The 18572-nt window shown below is 37.7% G+C and overlaps 2 protein-coding genes and 1 pseudogene across 2 annotated transcripts; all 3 read right to left on the reverse strand.

The window, feature by feature from the left end:
• Nucleotides 1–1190: 1190 nt before the first annotated feature.
• LOC145490022 (neuropeptide FF receptor 2-like) lies at nucleotides 1191–3101 on the reverse strand. Its single transcript, XM_081469111.1, has one exon. The coding sequence runs from the start codon at nucleotides 2094–2096 to the stop codon at nucleotides 1209–1211; it is 888 nt and encodes a 295-aa protein (XP_081325237.1). The 5' UTR covers nucleotides 2097–3101; the 3' UTR covers nucleotides 1191–1208.
• Nucleotides 3102–10141: 7040 nt separating this feature from the next.
• Nucleotides 10142–12313, reverse strand: LOC145490154 (RYamide receptor-like). Its single transcript, XM_081469264.1, has one exon. It carries the CDS (start codon nucleotides 12112–12114, stop codon nucleotides 11170–11172), a length of 945 nt encoding a protein of 314 aa, XP_081325390.1. The 5' UTR covers nucleotides 12115–12313; the 3' UTR covers nucleotides 10142–11169.
• A 4068-nt stretch (nucleotides 12314–16381) lies between these two features.
• On the reverse strand, nucleotides 16382–17547 carry LOC145490919 (neuropeptide FF receptor 2-like; annotated as a pseudogene).
• Between the last annotated feature and the right edge of the window lie 1025 nt (nucleotides 17548–18572).

Consider the following 18572-nt stretch of genomic DNA (forward strand, 5'->3'; position numbering starts at 1 on the left):
AAGATCTTGAAAATAACTAACCTATTAGCATCAAACATAAACTGTTTATTGAGTCATCTTTACGCAGTTTTTTTTATTATTATTTATCATGTCATATTTTGCTTTTAAAGAGCAGCAAGTAGTTCACAAGGCAGACCCGACAACCTCAACCCAGGCTCTCTCTCCATTGCCTCCCTTGTCGACAAGGAGAGAGACCCTGGTTGCGGCTGATCACATGACCACCCAGAGGGTTGCTTAACTCTTTACATTATATTTACAAATCTATTCAGCTAACAGCCTTATTTCAGCCTGACTATACAGTCGGTTCCCGACAACTCGAACCCTTGCTTACTCGAACCAAAATCGATTTCCTTGTGATTTCTGTCATACATTTACTGTAATGTTACCCTCGATAACTGAAACTCTTGATAACTCGAACCTCCCGCCAAGTCGAAGAAAATTTTGATTCCTTTCGGTCATTTTCTCTATAATTTTACCCTCGATAACTCAAACCTTGTTTTTCAATACGTGACAGCTCAAAGCAAACAGTACTGTAGTCCAAAGCATTGAAACTATTTCTCGAAAAAGTAAAAATCGTATGAACTCTGAAGCAGTAGTCCGACGTTTTTCTCTTTAAAGCCTGCAAAGTTCGCGGTACCTACACTTCTCCTGGGGTTTTGTTTCGCTTTCTTTTGTTCCCATTAGGACTATACGTTCTGGTTTATACAATAATCTAGACATGTATTATTCCATTCTCACTCGACTTTCTCAGAACTAGAGTAAGCACCGTTTTGTTTTTCCTTTTTCTGGTCATTTGTTCTTAACTCCCGATAACTTAGTCGAACCTTTTGCAATTTCCCTTGGAGCAAAAAATACTCCTAGTCGCTTCATCTTACGTATACTGGAGATAAGCGAAATCCTCGGATGGGCCACTGATATTTAACGCAACTTTACCCATCCTTGATGGTATAATATAACGTAAGAGCCTGTTTTCAGTAACAACACAAAATGGTGACCTTTTGAATTTGAGTCTCTGGTTGAGCCAAATTAGTTAACCTAAAACGTCACAGAATGTTCTGTAAATCATACGAATAAGCAATTTTGATCCTAGAACGTTCTCTAGAAAAGTATTGAAAGTTATCTCCATGGAAATCCATTGGAATCCTGATGGGAAACTTGTTAACGATTTATTAATAAGTTTAGAACCCGTTTCTTTTTTCTCGGTTTTGCTAATGCCGTCTACTTGGTTTGGAGAAACACTCTAGTGAAGTAAGACCCTTCCTGAACTGTTGACTGTGAAGCGTGTAGACCAGCGGATTGAGACAGGAATTCAACAGCGCGCTTGCTGTGGACACGTAATACACCGTGCCGTAACCGCCGGGAATCACGGGACTCAACACGCAAAGCATTGCGGGAGGGGTCCAGCACGTGATGAAGATGGCAGAGACAGAAATGAGCATCTTAGTAACCTTATTCCTGGACTGTGACACGGAATTCAGAGAACAGCCTGGAACGAGAACGTGATTACGGAGACACAAAATAATCTTGATGTACAGATATCCCATAATGCATATCGGCAGCACTGAATTGCAAGTTGACCAAGTAAGTTTGTACGCTCGAGCCGTAGAGTAATCTGGGAAGTTTTGTACGCACTGTCGGCTTTCTTCATCGTAGCCTGTGACTACAAGACTGGGTAATAACAGTAAGATTGCTATAATCCATACGAGAGTAACGAACCACGAGGAACGACCACCTCTAAGCTTTTCAAATGGATATACAGTCGCATGGTAGCGTTCGAATGCAATCACCACGAGTAGATAACTCGAAGCTGCAGCCGCCACCCAACCCAGAACGCCATTCAAAATGAACTTGCACAGCAGGTCACCAGTAATTCCACTTGGCTCCTCGATGAAATGGCTCAGAATGCATGGTGGAATGAAAAAGACAGCGACCAGTAAATCAGCGATGGCCAGGTGGAAAAGAAGCCAGTTGATGGAGGTTTTCATCGCTTTCTTCTTCAATATTAAAAAGCAAACCAGGGAATTTCCTACTATGTTGAAAACTATCATGGCGGAGAGAAACAGTGCGTACACAAGAGATAACGTGAAAGTTGCCATTTCTTGAATCAAAATATCTTCTGAAAGAAGGAAAAGTTATGCGTGAAATTAAGATAGTAAATAAACAACTGTAAATAAGCAGAAGCAAGTTGTAATCGCAAAAATAATTGCTGCAGCAGTGAGTGAGCCTGAAGCGAACGAACGAGACAGCTCTCTAATCGGAAAAAGGTCACACTGTGGGGACCTTGAACAAGTTTTTGCGAAACGCAAGGAATTGTGGTAGCGTTAAGATCAAAGGGGGAAAAAATTGTGGTTATGCGTAAATGGCAGAATTAAAAATGCGCAGTCTGATCTTGTGCGCAGTATACGAAGATGAGTGACAGTTTTCTGCTGTGTATATTGCTATTTTTGACGCTTCTTTTATCATTCCTGTATTCCTTTATAAACTTTTCTTTGTGAACTTAGTCTTTTCTGTATTAGGCAGCTCTCTATTAAGATGCGCTGTTTTCCATGTGTTCTCTTCGATGAAAATAAGGATGAAAGCTATCGGGAACAACAGGAACATCAGTCCAGGATATCCAACAAATCACTCTTGTGGAGTCTCGTCTAATACTAACAGAAGTCATTTGGAAAACTACAGAAACGAAGAAGTTAGTGTAGGTCAAAGGCGCCCGCCGTGATAGAGAACCAAGTCAGTTCAAAATTTTATCGTTAGCTTACCGTAAATGTTAAAGCTCTCAAAGCCAGCGGTGTAGAAGTAAGCCAGTTGTAATCGCTCGTGAAAAAGGTTTAACGTTATATTGTACTATTGATGATATTTAACTGTGTCAACAGAGAAGCGCGCGAGTGACGTAATAACTCAGACAAACTCAGACAAACAAAACGGAATGGTGGAAGATTTGAAGCTTTTTTCAAGCGCGTAAGTAAGTGCTCCTAAAAAAAATTTTAAAACGAAAATTTGGCGTTCATTTTCCTCCTATTTCTCTCAGAAAACGCGTATGTTGTCTGACTCTCGCAGGGTTCCAATAATTTGCATTCTATTTTTAGACTTCGCGCGCTTCGTTATTGCCACAACAGCAAAATTTTGATTTTTAACCAGGCATCCATTTTATAGTTTGAAGCAGAGTTCCCTCTCATCAAATGTTATTTGCGATTTGTTGAAGTTAATATCATTTAAAAAATCACAGATTTAAGCAGCACCGTTTATATCTTTTATCTGCACAACTGTAGTCACACGGAAATCACGCGGGGGAAGAACATACTTCATTCCAGTCCTTCGCAAAAATTACGGCTTGTTGTTAATCGTGATCATCCGTGACCTAAACCTTCTGGAATGTTCTATTTCTCAAGTAATATTCGAATTTAGAAACCTTGCAACAATGCTACTTAATTCTTTAGAGAAGCTTCTGGAAATTCCGGGTGTGCTTGCATAAGAGCGTGAGTTTTGTCCGTAAGACTGAGAGCAATGAAAAATGTAATGAAGCTTAGTGCTGCTGAGTGCTGTAATCCGAGAAGTTAAATAAATCAGTTTGTTACTGTCACCGACGATCAGGAGTTCTGTATGGGAACAACCCTGCTCTGCATTGACACTCCTTACATCCTCATTCCCTTCGGCAGTCTTGTGTACCGTTTAGGTAAACTAGTTAACAATTATTTCACGAGCGCGCGTTGGATATAAGATGGCAGAAAGCGAACGAGGTGTGTAGCACCGAGTTGACTGTAATCATCTCATATCTAACAAGCACGAGTAGAATAATTGTTTTATTAAAAACGCCCCAAAATGTAGAAAGTTAAAATAAAATAAGAATAAAAACGCCCGAAATAATTACGCGTTCGCTTACCAACTTTGTAGAGCATAGTTAATAGCCATGAGCGAGGAAAATATCTGTGAAAAGTCTGTAAAATTCATCTCAAATTCTATTCAACTTCACCTGTCCGTGGAACCAAGAATAAATCTGAACAACGTAAGAGTTAGCAAATTGACGTAAATTTTTATGCGTTTGTTCCCTTAATACGTCAAAAAGTTGTCAAATTTGAGAATGTCTTAATTCTGTAAGAAAATAAATCTGCCGTCAAATTGTCATCTTACGGCAAAAACAAGCCAAAGCAATCAATAGCAGCTTTCAGACGCGAGGAAACGCCACGTAAAAAAAGATTTCATAAACGGCGATTCCCAGAACGGCAATCTCATAATCATCAGACACCGTATAATAACTCGAGTTTCAAGCTTTAAAACTTCAAAAATTTTTTTTTTTTCCAATGGAACATTTCCAGCTACTGGAGGTTACCTCAAAAACGGGGAATTTGGTTAATATTGAACATTGTACTCGCAGCGTGACTCTAAACGAAAAATGAAAATGGTGTTAGCCCTAAATGAAAAATGGAAATGAAACTTAGCTCTGAGGTGTTCGCTTTAACCATTTTTGATAACACGCGTCCTTCACGCTTAGGAATAAAGCTTAACAAAAGATGCACCAGCCAAAAAAGCTTTTATTGTCTGAAAGAGCTGAATTATCGCTTTTATACAAAAGACGTCGATTTCTTCCTCCAAATAAGTTATAAAACGTTACAATGTGTATATTAGGTCACTGTATGAATGTTTCAAACATTTTTCATTGGAAAAAGAGAATGTTTGATATTACTTTTTATCCTGAATCAGAAACCAAACAGTGTTGATGCAAAAGTGTAAACCCCTGCCTTCGAATTGTCAATAGAAGACGAATTCTTTGAGGATTTTTTTCAATTGAATATGATACATTGGCCATATCAAGCTAAATTGCGAGGAGGATCGTTAATGAAATTGGGATAAATATACTTACGAAACTTCTTTTCTCTGTTTTCGTCAACCCTGCTCTGTCGTTGGCAAAGTCAACGTTTCTATGTCTGATCCCGTTTTGTTGCCAATGAGGGATCTAGCGACTGGCTTTTAAAACAAACGGATAAGGCGTACTATGGTGTTGAACATGCGATACGTACTCACAGGTAAATTGAATTAAAACTTACTCTTTCGGCCTTCGAAGATTACATGAGTAAACTAGCAGAGTTAACTTCTCTTTCGAACAGAAATGTAAGACTTAAATAGTTAATTCTTGCCTAGTTTGTTTGATATCGATTTGTCAGGTTTGGTGACTCAGTATTTACTGTAACAGACAGGTCACGATAAAAAGAGTAAATAGTCAAATATGGATAAGGTGTTGATGACCCACCAAATTCTCACAAATAGCACTGCAAGAACTGCATGGGAACAACTTGGAGGAATTAATTTTTTGAACGTAGTCTTCAATACAAAGTATTAACTGGCAGCGATTCTTGCAGCTAAGAAAACCATGTCAGACCTGTCAAATTTGTGTAAATTCACCTGTAATTATTTTATTGAACGTGGTAATCAAATGCAGGTTGAAATAATTAAAAACTAAGTGAAAATGCTGCCTACTTTGAGCTGAGGTAATCAATATTTTTGCCATGGACAAATAGAAAGTCCGATATCTGATATCTTTGATGGGTTATTTGTTAGTAAGACTCATGAAATATCCGTATCCGGGTGATGTGGTGATGTATCAACCTGCCTATAGCGGAGCGACAAGCAAATGCTTTGTAAATGTCCTTTTACTAATGAAAAAAGGTTTCTACTGACTTGTCAACTTTACTAGTCTCTTTGTGGTCATTCAGTATATGGTGAAAGCAATCGATGGCAGAAACTAAATTATAAGCTAGCTTTATGTGGATGGAAGATTTAAAGTTGAATAATAAAGATAGACAACCGGTCACTGATAATCTTTACAGATTGCATGTGCTATATAATCTTAAGCAAAAGATGTTAAGCTCTGGGTTAGGAATATAAATGTCAAGGTTTGATGTTAAATATCTGCAATGCACATTTGGATGCCATATGGAAGTTTTGAAAGACAAATAGTACGCGATAACGTAACATTCGGAAACAGGCTAGAGAGATAGACGCTTGATCTTTCCTTATGTGAAATATTAGAAATCAACACATTTGTAACCACCAAAAATAAAGAGTTCTTCATTTTCGAATCATCAGTACAAGACCGATTCTATGACGAGTTTGTAAACAGATCGTGTTTTCTGTGAAGACTCAGTTGCGACGAGCTGTGTAGATTTTAAGAATTGAAAGACTCTCTGTTTCGGACTAGTCTTGCTCTCTCGTTATTTTTATTTAGTACATCGTTTCATTTTTCTTTGCACTGAAGGGAAAAAGCTAATACCTAAAGTAATTGATCAACTCGGAATCAAAAGCAAATTTCGCTTCTGTGGTTATAGTCAGTAAATGTAAAAACTTAGGAGAACCTAAGAAATCTGATTTTAGAATTTGATGACATCATGTGAAAACAAAGAAATTTGAAAATACATATTGCGATGCATCGTAATTAACCTATGTCGTTATATTTACTGGATCTCCAGAAATTTGCTCTTTCAACCTAAAATGCTACTAAATGGCTAGTTATCCTTTCTTTCTCTCACGTATTTTTTGGATGCACCTTGTCACGTGGCGCGGCACGTGACCATTTCCTTAAAATCTCGTAAACTGCTTAATTGCAGGTGCATCTTAATTGTGTTAGCGTTGATGATAGTGTTTTCAATCACCAACCTTGTATACGTTTGGAATGATTACAAAGAGAGCTAAATAATCAAAAGACCATCCTTAGGAAAAAAAAAAGAAACTTTTGACCCTATAAAATTTTGTTTGAAATAAGACGCAGTTACTCCCTTTAAATCGCTGGAATTACCATAAATATTGGTTCTTCTCTGCCAAATGGCACGCGATATGTCTGTTTACTACCTATAAGTTTGCTAAAAATTCCTTCAAGATGTCGGGGTCGTTAAGATCTAACTGCATTCTCAATTTGGTAGATTTCTTGGCGAATATGTCGCCGGAAATATATCACATAAGTTACTTTGGCCAGAACCTACAACTCACTTTTAGTTTTTCATCGGTGAAATCAATTAGCCGACGATTGGATGGATTTCGTAACAAATTGTGAGTACAAGACGGACTCTGCCCTTTCTTGTGAACAGTTCGTGTCTGCTTTGTTTAACTGAAAACTAAACATTTAATTTCTTCGATTCCAGTGGATTTTCCCTTTCGGCAGACTTTCTCATGACAAAGCTAAGCTAAAATTATGCTACCGCTAAAAACATTCCCGTAATCTGCATTGGAAACATGTGGAAGTTTTGCAATACTTGTTAGACGATTTCCGAAAACGAAAAAAGGAAGGTTAAATGTTCTTTTTAATCGTGGGCAAACCTTGTAGATGAATTTTTGAGTATATTTTTAAAATTAAATTTGTTATTTGTATTTGTCCTAAAAATATCAAAAAAATTTTAAAGTTGAAAAAATTCAGAAATACTTGAAAATTGAAAACTGGAAGAAAATTCAAAATACTTACTAAATGGTCTCTCTCATTTTTGGACGACCCTGCTCCCTCGCTTGTTAAACTGTTGTTTAAATTCTCGGTTGTATCATGAGTTATATGTAATTTACTTGCATAGTTACCTGGCAATCAAAGACAGGTGATATCAATGTGTCTGTGGAATTAAAATGCAACGCACGTACACTCACAGGAACATGAACGAACTCAGGAATTTCCGCTTTAGATTTCGTGAAGCCGAAAACTGACTAAACGTTTTTCAACACCTTTTACCTTAACAAATTAGATTAGATGTAATAGCTCGATAAAATGTTGAAAGCCATCTTTGTGTGGTATTAATTTATTGATTAATTTTAACAGACAGGTACAATTATAAGAGAATAAACCTAGAATTCATTTAGGGATATTCTCGAAACACCATAATTTTTTTCATGACCAGAATTATAAGTAGCGAAACCTGACATTTTAAGAGTGTAAAAGCAAGACAGGTTATTGAATGATGTAAAATTTAAGTTATTTTCCATTAGTTGTCTACGTGGGCTTTAGATTGCCTTTTTAAAAATAGAACATACTTCCCATGTTGAACTAATGTAAGCCAGCAAAGGGTTTAGGAAATTAATTTAGTTTAATTGGTGAATAAGTTATCAATTAATCATGGAATATGGAGATCTCAAAGATGTTAGTGTGAAGCTAACAGTTTCTTGCTAGATTACAACTTTTGACATACAGAATGTTTCAAAATTAGCTTGATTATTCAAAGTTTCAAGTGCTAACTCTCTCACATTAACGGTGACGGTAAATGTGATAACGTTGATAAAATCATGATGCTATTTCTTTTTGTGGAACCCATTAAATAATAGCAACTTCGTAATGACTGATAAGGTCACGTGACAGTCTTGACAGTGACAGTGCAAAGTGCCTATTAGGTGTGAACAGTAAATAGAGGAAAATAAATATGAAGCTTGGCAAACTTCAAAGGAGCAAACACAGATAGCAAGATTTACTTTGGGAGGTCCACGGTCAAGCATAGTCTTCTGTTTTGTGCTCTCACACTTCGTTTGAATTAGGTAAAGATAACCTTTGTATTGGTTGGTTATCGTCAAAACCTGTGCTGTTTTGAGTACGGTTAAGACCAGAAAACAAAGAACAACGAGTTCTGCCGAGCTTCATAACCAATAAAATTTACAAACTATGATGTGAACGAGACTCCTGATCTGTAAAGTTTTGTAAATGCAGTGTATTTATTAGGTTATGGTATACCCTGCGAAATTTACCACAGTGCTTTTCTTTCATTTTTTCCATTACATCAATGTAATATATTAATTGCTTAAACTACATTTCTTAACATTGAACTGCTTACCAAACAGGTTTTGTAAATACAACATGCAGAATTTAAATATCTCTTATTTCACTTTACGACCTTAAGATATCAGCCGATACCTTTCTCTCTCGCCACCAGTCTCTCCTGTGATGCATATTTGGAAACCAGTGCTAATTAGATAAAAAGAGGACGTTCAATATTTCTTTTTCCGATAGCTGAAATATCAACCCATTTTGCAGATAAAACTACTGTCAATACAGGACAGATTGCAAAAGGATGTTTCTAAATTGAATTTGTTAGTTGTTTTGGACAAAATCCAGAACTGTTTGGTAGAAAAGAAATGAAAAATAAATTGACTCTTAAAACATGCTTTTTTCCCCTTATTTGGTCGATCCTTCTCTCTCGTTCGTTGAGCTGTTTCTATATTATGCGAAATATAACGTATTCAGCTGTCAATCAAAGACAGGCAAGGCGTCTGTTGAATGAACCACTTCCAGGATGTCGTGCAATATCAGCAATTTTTGGTATTTTTTTTTTTATATAAATAAAAACCCACCTCCATAGATCAATATATCATTCCGAAGTTAGTAAACATTCGACGTTTCAGGAGAATTATTTGGAAACTCGTTTACCCGTTGGCATACATTTCTTGGTATAAAGCGGCAAGTTTGGGGCCCCATATTCCAATGAGTGTGCAACGACTTCTTATGAAACTCTCCATATCAACTAAATTTGGCATGATAAATCGCGCGGTGAGGCTTATTGTTTTGTTTGATGGAAAAATCTGAAAAATGTGACATCGTCTAAGTACAGGAACATTTAACACCCAACTTCTGCCTTGCACGATTTCATGGACTAATTTCGTTTTTGTCAAGATCATTAAATTTTTCGCTTAAACATTTTTAACCGAGACAAATATAGGATTCTTTTTTGAAACATAGTAAATAGAATGATTTTTGGTTGGTATTAATCTAATGATAAGCCTGTCCAGCCGTCGGGTAGAAAGAAAGGGATCCGTTAGTCTCCTTGAAGGATTACTCGTTTCGGGGAAATTAGAAGTTTAAGAACGGAAATTAGCTATTCGTGATTAAAAATCGAGATAGGAGTGCACCAATACATATTCTGAACCTCATAAATGACATCAAGTTTAACAATGGGAAAATCAACGGTGACCAAGAATTTGATATCTAATCCTATAATAAGCCTAGGATTACCATTACGATTCTCAGCTTAATTTTCTCCTTAGTTCCAGTTCCGATTGAGAAGTAATATATCAAACACGAGAGACAGTGTTTCATTGGGATATCCAAACACCGAGAAGAGAGTTGAAAATACGACGCGCAGCGGAGTATTTTTGACGAAATTCGAGTTGTTTAGATAGCCGATGAAACACTGATCCATACATAGATGGCGGCTGTAAATTTTACCTCAATACCATGCGAATCTAACACAGCCCATTAGGCACAAGGAAAGCCATATTTTGCACTATTTTCCCTGTACTAACGGAACTGTGCATACTAGATTTCAAAATTTTAGAACTTTTCTCGACGTTTTTATGAGCCTTGTTAATGGTTAAGGTTTTCATGCAGTAAGAACAATGGATAAATATATACCAGCTGCCATTATTTTTCCTACGGAGGATTCGACGCTGTTAGTCATATGGTAGAATGACATCTTCTAAGTGAGCTAAAATACAGCTTTAAAGATTACTAAATTATTCCTTGAAATGGCCCCACATTGCAAAGAACGCATTAGTCCTAACAGGAGTAGCTCCCTACTTTGTAAACGATATAGGCCTTGAGCAACGGTATAAATTTGTATATTCAGAAAAAAACTAGGTCTGCCTCAGATCCTTCAAACGTGTGTACACAGTAAGATCGACCATGGTTAGGTAAAGATTGCCGTTTGTCATACGAATCGAAACCTCAGTTTAGGGGCCATAGCACCAGTTTCTATATTTGATACGTCGCCGAAACGTACCAAAGAGGTACGACTAGGTAAAATTATTCCTCACTTATAATTAGAAGCGCCATCACTGCATAAGTTTGTTTAACTCATATCTGGGACTAAACGAACCTCATTTTTATCAAAGTTATCCAGGCCACAAAAATTCATTTACCATTGAACTAGCTAGGAAGATCCTGAGCTAGCTAGGAGCTACAATTGATTAGGAACAAAAGCCAGCTAAGTGAGTCAACCTTCTGCAAAGCACAGTTCAACAAATCAGTGAGCCATAACTTCTCGGTTACCATACTTGCTGGACTTTCTAAAAGTTCTTTCCAATAATTCTTCCTTGGCTTGTAGGTTTCGCTCGCGTCGCTCGAAGACCGCCATCTGTATTCGCTCAAGGGAGATAAATAGGCTATGGATTAAGCAAAGGTCGCCTTGTGGCAAGTCTATATGCTTGCGAAATGCAAATTCATTACAGATAATTAGAAGAGATTTTGATTCGTGACGAGTTTGTTTGCCTTGTTTTGTGAATGGCTAATTTCTTGTTTTCGCGGCAAAACACCAATGAAACTAGACTCTTCCTGAACTGTTGACTGTGAAGCGTGTAAACCAGTGGATTGAGACAGGAATTCAACAGCGCACTTGCTGTGGTGATGGGATACACTGTGGCGTACCCGCCTGGAATGACGGGACTCGACACGCAAAGCACTGCGGGAGGGGTCCAGCACGTGATGAAGATAACAGAGACTGAGACGAGCATCTTAGTTACCTTATTCCTGGATTGTGACGCAGCCGTCGGAGAAGAGCATTGCACGAGTCCAGGCTTGCGCAGACACAAAATAATCCGTGCGTACAGGTATCCCATAATGCATATCGGTAGCACGGAATTGGCAAAGGACCAACTAAGGTAATAGGCTCGAAGCGTCGTGTAGTCTCGAAAGTTTTCCACGCACATCTGACCTTCTACGTCATAAGCTGTTACAAAAATAGCTGGTATGCTCAGCAGGAATCCTAGCATCCAAAGAACTGGCACCAACCACAATGACCGACCATGACGGAGTATTAGTAATGGAAGTAGAGTGGCATTATAGCGCTCGAAAGCTATCGCGACTAGGCAAAAGCTCGAGGCCGTAACAGCCACCCAACCAAAGCTCCCACCGGTAATGAACTTGCACAGCAGGTCTCCAGTGAGACCACTTGGTTGAACGATAAAGTGGCTCAGAATGCAAGGTGGAATGAAGAAGACAGCGACCAGTAAATCAGCGATGGCCAGGTGGAAAAGAAGCCAGTTAATGGAGGTTTTAAGGCCTTTCGTCTTTAACATTAAAGTGCGAACGAGGGAGTTACCTGCCATGTTGAAAATTATCATGGCGGAGAGAAACAGTACGTACACAAGAGACGTTGCAGAAATTGCCATTTCTTGATGTTTTCAGTTTTCTGAAAGTAGACGTTATGTGTCAATCTTGGACTGTAAATAAACTATTTACACTGAAAACCAGCATAACTGTTATTTTTATATCCTTAAGTATACGATGCATTGCTTTGTATTTGGTGAGAAACAAACAAAAAAATCAACCAAGAGCCAGCGAACCATCGAATCATAACCAGTTTGGAGACCCTGCTTAGTTGTTGCTCAAAATATTGTTTACACTTTTGAGGTTGTATCGGATGGTTAAATGTAATATAGATTGGGCATCTAGCAATTTGTTCTTTAAAAAAACACAACCGGTGATGCAAATGTGGAATTAAGAGTTCATCAGAATACTCACAGGTAATCTGAATAAAAAGAAATTATTTAGCTTTGGGAAATTAAGTGGGAAATCCAGTTGCAATGCATAAATGGTCGATTTTAGCGATGTTTTTCCTACGGCCGCAGATTTTAAGGTGCTTTTGTTGGGGGAAATTCACAACCGGATTTTGAATTGAAAAAATAGTTTTTTGTATCTTTTTTAAAATCCCGAAATGAATTATGAATCCAAGTACCATCTCTTCATTCCAAACAAATACATGCTAAGCGTGCCCTATGTGGAAATTAAAGTACACCATATGTAAACACAAACAATACGATAAGTTACATATCTTCTAGAACTGTCACAATTGTAGTTCGCCTTGATCAGCCTCCAGCTAACAGAAGTGGCATTCTATGCATCTTGCGACTCCTGTAATAGCTCTTGTAAAAATCCAGTCTAGGGTCCTCTTAAAGAAATGCACATTGAGTCAGATACGAAATTGCTGCCCACTGTGTTTGCCACACTGTTTACACTGTTTGACACATAAGACAGACAGTGGGCGAGAACAGTACATTTAAGTTCTCGCATCCGAGTCTTAAGTGTCACATTGTTTAAATAGTTCCAAACGTTTCGGGTTTTGCCTTCCATCAGTGGAAAAGTCAAGCAAATTTTCACTGAGAAAGAGAAAAAGGATAAAAAAGAAGAAGAAGAAAAAGGGACAATGTATCAAACACGAGAAACCGTGTTGTACCAAATTTCTAAACACTGAGAGGAGAGTTGAAATACGACACGCAGTGGAGCATGTTTGTCCAGCTTCGACGTGCTTCGAAAAATGAAAACTCTGTCTTACATATATACATACATCCTTTATTATCTTTCCCCATGGGGGCTTTTCGAAGACAATATGGGGTTAAGGTTGAGGTTGAGTGTTAGATGTATATAATCACCTGAGACTAAAACTAAGGAGAAAACCGAGAAACAAAATCGTGAAAATCTATGCTAATTACGATCATAAATCCAAACAAAGTTACGATTATGTACTTTATTTAACTTTGATGAGTTATTAATGAGTTTGAGAATAAATAATCAAACAAGGAAATTGTCCTGCTGTAACTCAAAATTCTCGCATCTAGCATTACAGAACCTTTACAGAAATTGGTAAGAAGGATTGTAAGTTTAAATGTGTTCCTTGAAGCGAAAGACAACATAAAATCATGTCCATTTTTTGTAATTTTACCGCTAATTATGTTAGTGTAAGGTGGCTTTGACCTGCGTTCGCATGAGAGATTTCTTTGCTGTTGAAATCTTAGACGGTTGCATAACAAATCAGTATAACAAATTAGCCTTTTTCTACTACTGTAAATTTTGTATCATAGGGATATAGCATATCGCTTCGAGAAGAAAAGTAGGGTACAGAATATCTCCAAAATCCGAAAATTTCTTGCCAAAGCTTACATTTGAATCTCTCTTTAACGCAGGCTACAAATATTTAATCATATAACTCGGTCTTGTTATGTTAGAACTCCTTGGGTTCTCAATTGTGCAACGCACTACTGTTTTCAAAATGCGGTGGACGGTCATTTTTCTGTTGCTGCCAAAGTTCATGGACGCCGAGACAATGAACAAATTTCAAATAAAAACTAAAAACTCTTATTTTTTTTCAGGGATGCATTAACAATTTTGCTAGATTTTATAATTCTGCATAGTTCTATTTTGATACCGTTTTATTAGCGCATTAACAATGCGAATGGTAAACTGAGAATTTTTAAGCCACCGGGATACAGTTCTACATGTATAGATATTTTCATTCCACTGATAAGGAGTAAGGCAACGCCTGTAAAAAACTCAATACATTGTCTCTTTTTTTTGGTATTTTGAGTTTAACCATAAGAAGGTCTTAAAAATTGACATACTTACATGTACAAAATGTTTTTTCGTGTTATTATGACCCTGATCCCTAGCCGGTTAGGGCGTTGTTTGAATTTCAGATCGTATTATGAGTTATTTGTAACATATTTACATGGTCATGTTACAATACAAAGTAATCAAAAGATAGGTGACGTGTCTGTGGAATTAATATGCAACGCACGTACACTCACAGGACCATGGAACTAATAACAAAATCTCCGCTTTTCAAGTTTTCAAAGAAAATCAGTTGAATTTAATAACTTACAAGCACTTTTTTCTCCATGAAAAATCTACGACTTTATGTAATAGCATAATATCATGACAGGCAACAACCTTGGTTTGTATAAATTTACTGAGAACAGACAGATGGCAACGATATAGCAAATTATCAGTTAAATATATCTTTGAATGTAGCGTGGCTGTTTGCAGAAGTTGACATCGTCGAAATGTGTATAATGGAAGTTTATTTCGTCAGTCAACTCTTCGTGGGAGTAAGTTTGCATCAGGCTTGTAGTGTGTCAAAAGGGTTGGTATGGATTCGAGTTACTGTTTTTTTTTATGCCTCTTAAAGAAACAGGCCATAAAGTTGGGAGCACAAGCATCCCCACAAGAGAGGACAGCAGACTCAGAATGTCAAGAAGTGCGAATGAAATCCAGTGCCAGGCCCCAATCCTTCAATCAAGCCCGTGGTGGTTTTTGAACTTCCAGTCTTGTACCGAACATTTTATCACGTGCTTTCGTGTTGTTTGGGGCAACTGTGGTGTCGGCCGGCCTTTCTGAAAAACTACAGCAGCTCCAAAACCGCGCAGTCCGTATTTTATTGTATGCAAGCAATGAAGACGATATTGATAAGCTGTTCCAGGCACTCGGCTGACGGAAAATAAGTCATCAAAGGCTAGTAGCCACCTCTGTTATGATGTTCAAAACTTTACATGGATTGACCCCTGAATATCTACAATCTCGATTCGTATCTCGAAATTATATTACTTCGTATCGACCGAGGAATTCTCCCAGAGAGTGGAGGGATGGGGAGCGGAGAGGGAGGTCGGGGCGGGGGAAGGTGGAACTTGAAGATGTTGAAGTCTGAAGTAACGTTATACAGCTTGATATACTACGTCATTAATAGCGTATTAGCTTTAAAAGAAACAACCATCCCGATTTTTTATCTGAAATTAATCGGCGTCAAACGTACGAAACCGGTCAGAATAACAAGATATTCTAGCAATAGCTCTGTCACTTATATACCTAAGAAATGCCGTACTCTTTCCTATCAACGCTCGTTTTTTGTCCGATGTGCTAGAATCTGGAACGTTTTGCCTGAAAGTCTTAAGGAACACAATCAAACACCCCTTGCTTTTAAGAGATCCTTACTAAAATATTATACAAATGCTGTAGATATTTTTGATCAAGAAGATATAAGGACGTGGCGGACAATTTGCCCAAAGTGCAATACCGCTAAGACCTTAACGCGTCCACCGCATTGCTGCTTTTAAGCTCCCTATACTAGATTTAGATTTATATATATTGTATAATTTTGTCTCTTAATTATATCTAAGGGGGCCGCTGTAATTGGCTAAGCTGTAGCGGCTCCCCTGGCCATTTTGTTTTGTTTTGCTGTCTGTTTTTTTTGTTTTTTTGTTTTTTTTGCTTCCTCTTCTTTTTCTTTTTCTTTATGTGTAATAGTAGGCCAAAGCTTAATAAATAAATAAAAGGAAAGGACAGTAGAAAAGAAAAGGTTAAGTCATGGTGTGAAATGGGAAATGGAAAATAATATACTGTGGTGTGAAATAAGGTGAGAGTTTCAACTAATGAATCAATCCCGAAATACCGTCATTCACCACATTTTCAAACGCCGGGAGGAGAGTTGAACAAACGTTCGACGTGCAGCGGAGTATTTTTAACAAAAATCGAGGTGTTTGGAAATGTGGTCGGATATAGACATCGAATTGTAATATGTTTTTTTGAGAAATGTCGCAAAAAAAAAGTTATAGAACCATTACAAAAATTTGTGGTTGAATACTGTCTTGAGTGTTTGGTATATCTTTCATTCTATAACGCTAACTTTCTATATATTTCCAAATCTAAACCTAGAATCGGTATGTATATTTACGTAGAGGTCATTGACAACTGATTGCGGCCAAATAACCTCAGAGGACTGTGGCTAAAAGTCATAGAGAATTGAGACCAATATTTTGATGAGTCTTCAAATAATGTTATCCATGAAGTTCCAGCTGCCGTGATGACTTTATTCCAGAACCGTTTGTGTTCTTTGTCTTGTATTTTGCTGGCTGCTTATTTTTGGAACAAGAAACCATTGAGGCAATATTCTTCCTGAACTGTTGACTATGAAGCGTGTAGACCAGTGGATTGAGGCAGGAATTCAACAACGCGCTTGCTGTTGTCACGGGATGCACTGTGGCGTATCCGCCAGGAATCACGGGACTCAACACGCAAAGCACTGCGGGAGGGGTCCAGCACGTGATGAAGATAACAGAGACTGAGATGAGCATCTTAGTTACCTTATTTTTGGAATGTGACACGACTCTTGGACAAGAGCCTGGCATGAGAATACGGTTGCGCAGACATAAAATGATCCGTGCGTACAGGTATCCTATAATGCATATCGGCAGCACTGAACTAGCAAACGACCAAGCGAGGTAATACGCTCGCATCATTGTGTAATCTGGAAAGATCTCCACGCACATTTGAATTTCTGCATCGAAGGCAGATACTACGAGACTTGGCATGTCCAGTAGGATCGACAGTATCCATACAATTGGTACTAACCAAGACGACCGACTACGATTGAGTGATAGCAGCGGACGTACTGTAGCAGAATAACGCTCACTATTGCCACCAGGAGAAAGCTCGAGGCTGAAGCCGCCGCCCAACCCAAAACCCCACTGGTAATGAACTTGCACAGCAGGTCTCCAGTTACACCGCTCGGCTGCTCGATAAAGTGGCTCAGAATGCAAGGTGGAATGAAGAATACCGCGACCAGTAAATCAGCGATGGCCAGGTGCAAAAGAAGCCAGTTGATGGAGGTTTTCATTGCTTTTTTCTTCAATATTAAAAAGCAAACCAGGGAATTACCAGCGATGTTAATACTAATCATCACGGCCAGAAATAGAGAATACACCAAAGAGCTGGTCGAAATTGCCATTCCTGATTTGAAATCTTTTCTGAAAGTTGGTGTTATCTGTATGGAGAATTGAGAAATATAATATAGTCTTACTGATTGCATAATCGGCGCAACAGTTATTTGCAAAGTTCTCTGGATTGTATAGATTAGAAAATAAGTTGTTCGTCTAACAAAATAAATAAATTAACACTCCTTTAGAGATTGATTAAGGGAAACTTTGGTGCAAACAAATGTGAGAAAGATTGATGTGCATCGAATACAACGACAACATTACAGCGCGTTACAATGCTTTCCCGTATACGAGAAAGGGCCTACGCACAATTCAGTTGTTAGATGTTTGGTCGAGAAGATCTGAAATTTGAGAAAAATTTGGATGAATGTTAGACCTAATGTACCCTGCAAAAGCCATTTTGTCACTTAATTAAACCACAGAATTATAGCAGACTGAAACTACATTTAGATCTGTACCACTAATTGAGCATTGCGCCAAATTTTTACAAATAGCACAGATTTAATATGATACCCGTTCCAAAATATTCAAGCAAAAACCAAAACTGTTCCTTCTAATACAGATCAGAAAACAACACCCTTGTGGATGCAAATAACTAAAATTTTCTATTCGAAATGCTTGTCACTAGAACACGGGTTATACGTGGATGTTTGCATCGATTTGCAAATCCGGTCGAATGAGTATATGCTTTTTAACCCCTGAGAAATTGGGTAGGATAATTTTAAAAAATCAAAAATACTTACGAAAGGTTTTGTTTTCTATCCCTCTATTTTGAAACGCTATGCTTGTTCAACATCCAACCATTAGATTGCTTCAATTTTACACTCGTTGTCGTGAATATAAGCATATGAACATTTCTAGCTATCGATTGTGAAGACAGGTGGTATGAACATCAAACTTTTTAAAATAACACCCTCCCTAGGAAGGTGAATTTAAATTTTAAAAATGCTCCTTTAGTAATTAATCACCAGCGATTTTCACTTTTTATCAATATAAGCTATTTTTTCGTTGGAGAACTTTTGATGATTCCAAATATATAGTAATTTAAGAAAAATTAAATTAAAAAAATTAAGTAGTGCAAAAGT

The sequence above is a fragment of the Orbicella franksi genome, chromosome 6 (assembly GCF_964199315.1).
Source record: "Orbicella franksi chromosome 6, jaOrbFran1.1, whole genome shotgun sequence".
NCBI lineage: Eukaryota > Metazoa > Cnidaria > Anthozoa > Scleractinia > Merulinidae > Orbicella > Orbicella franksi.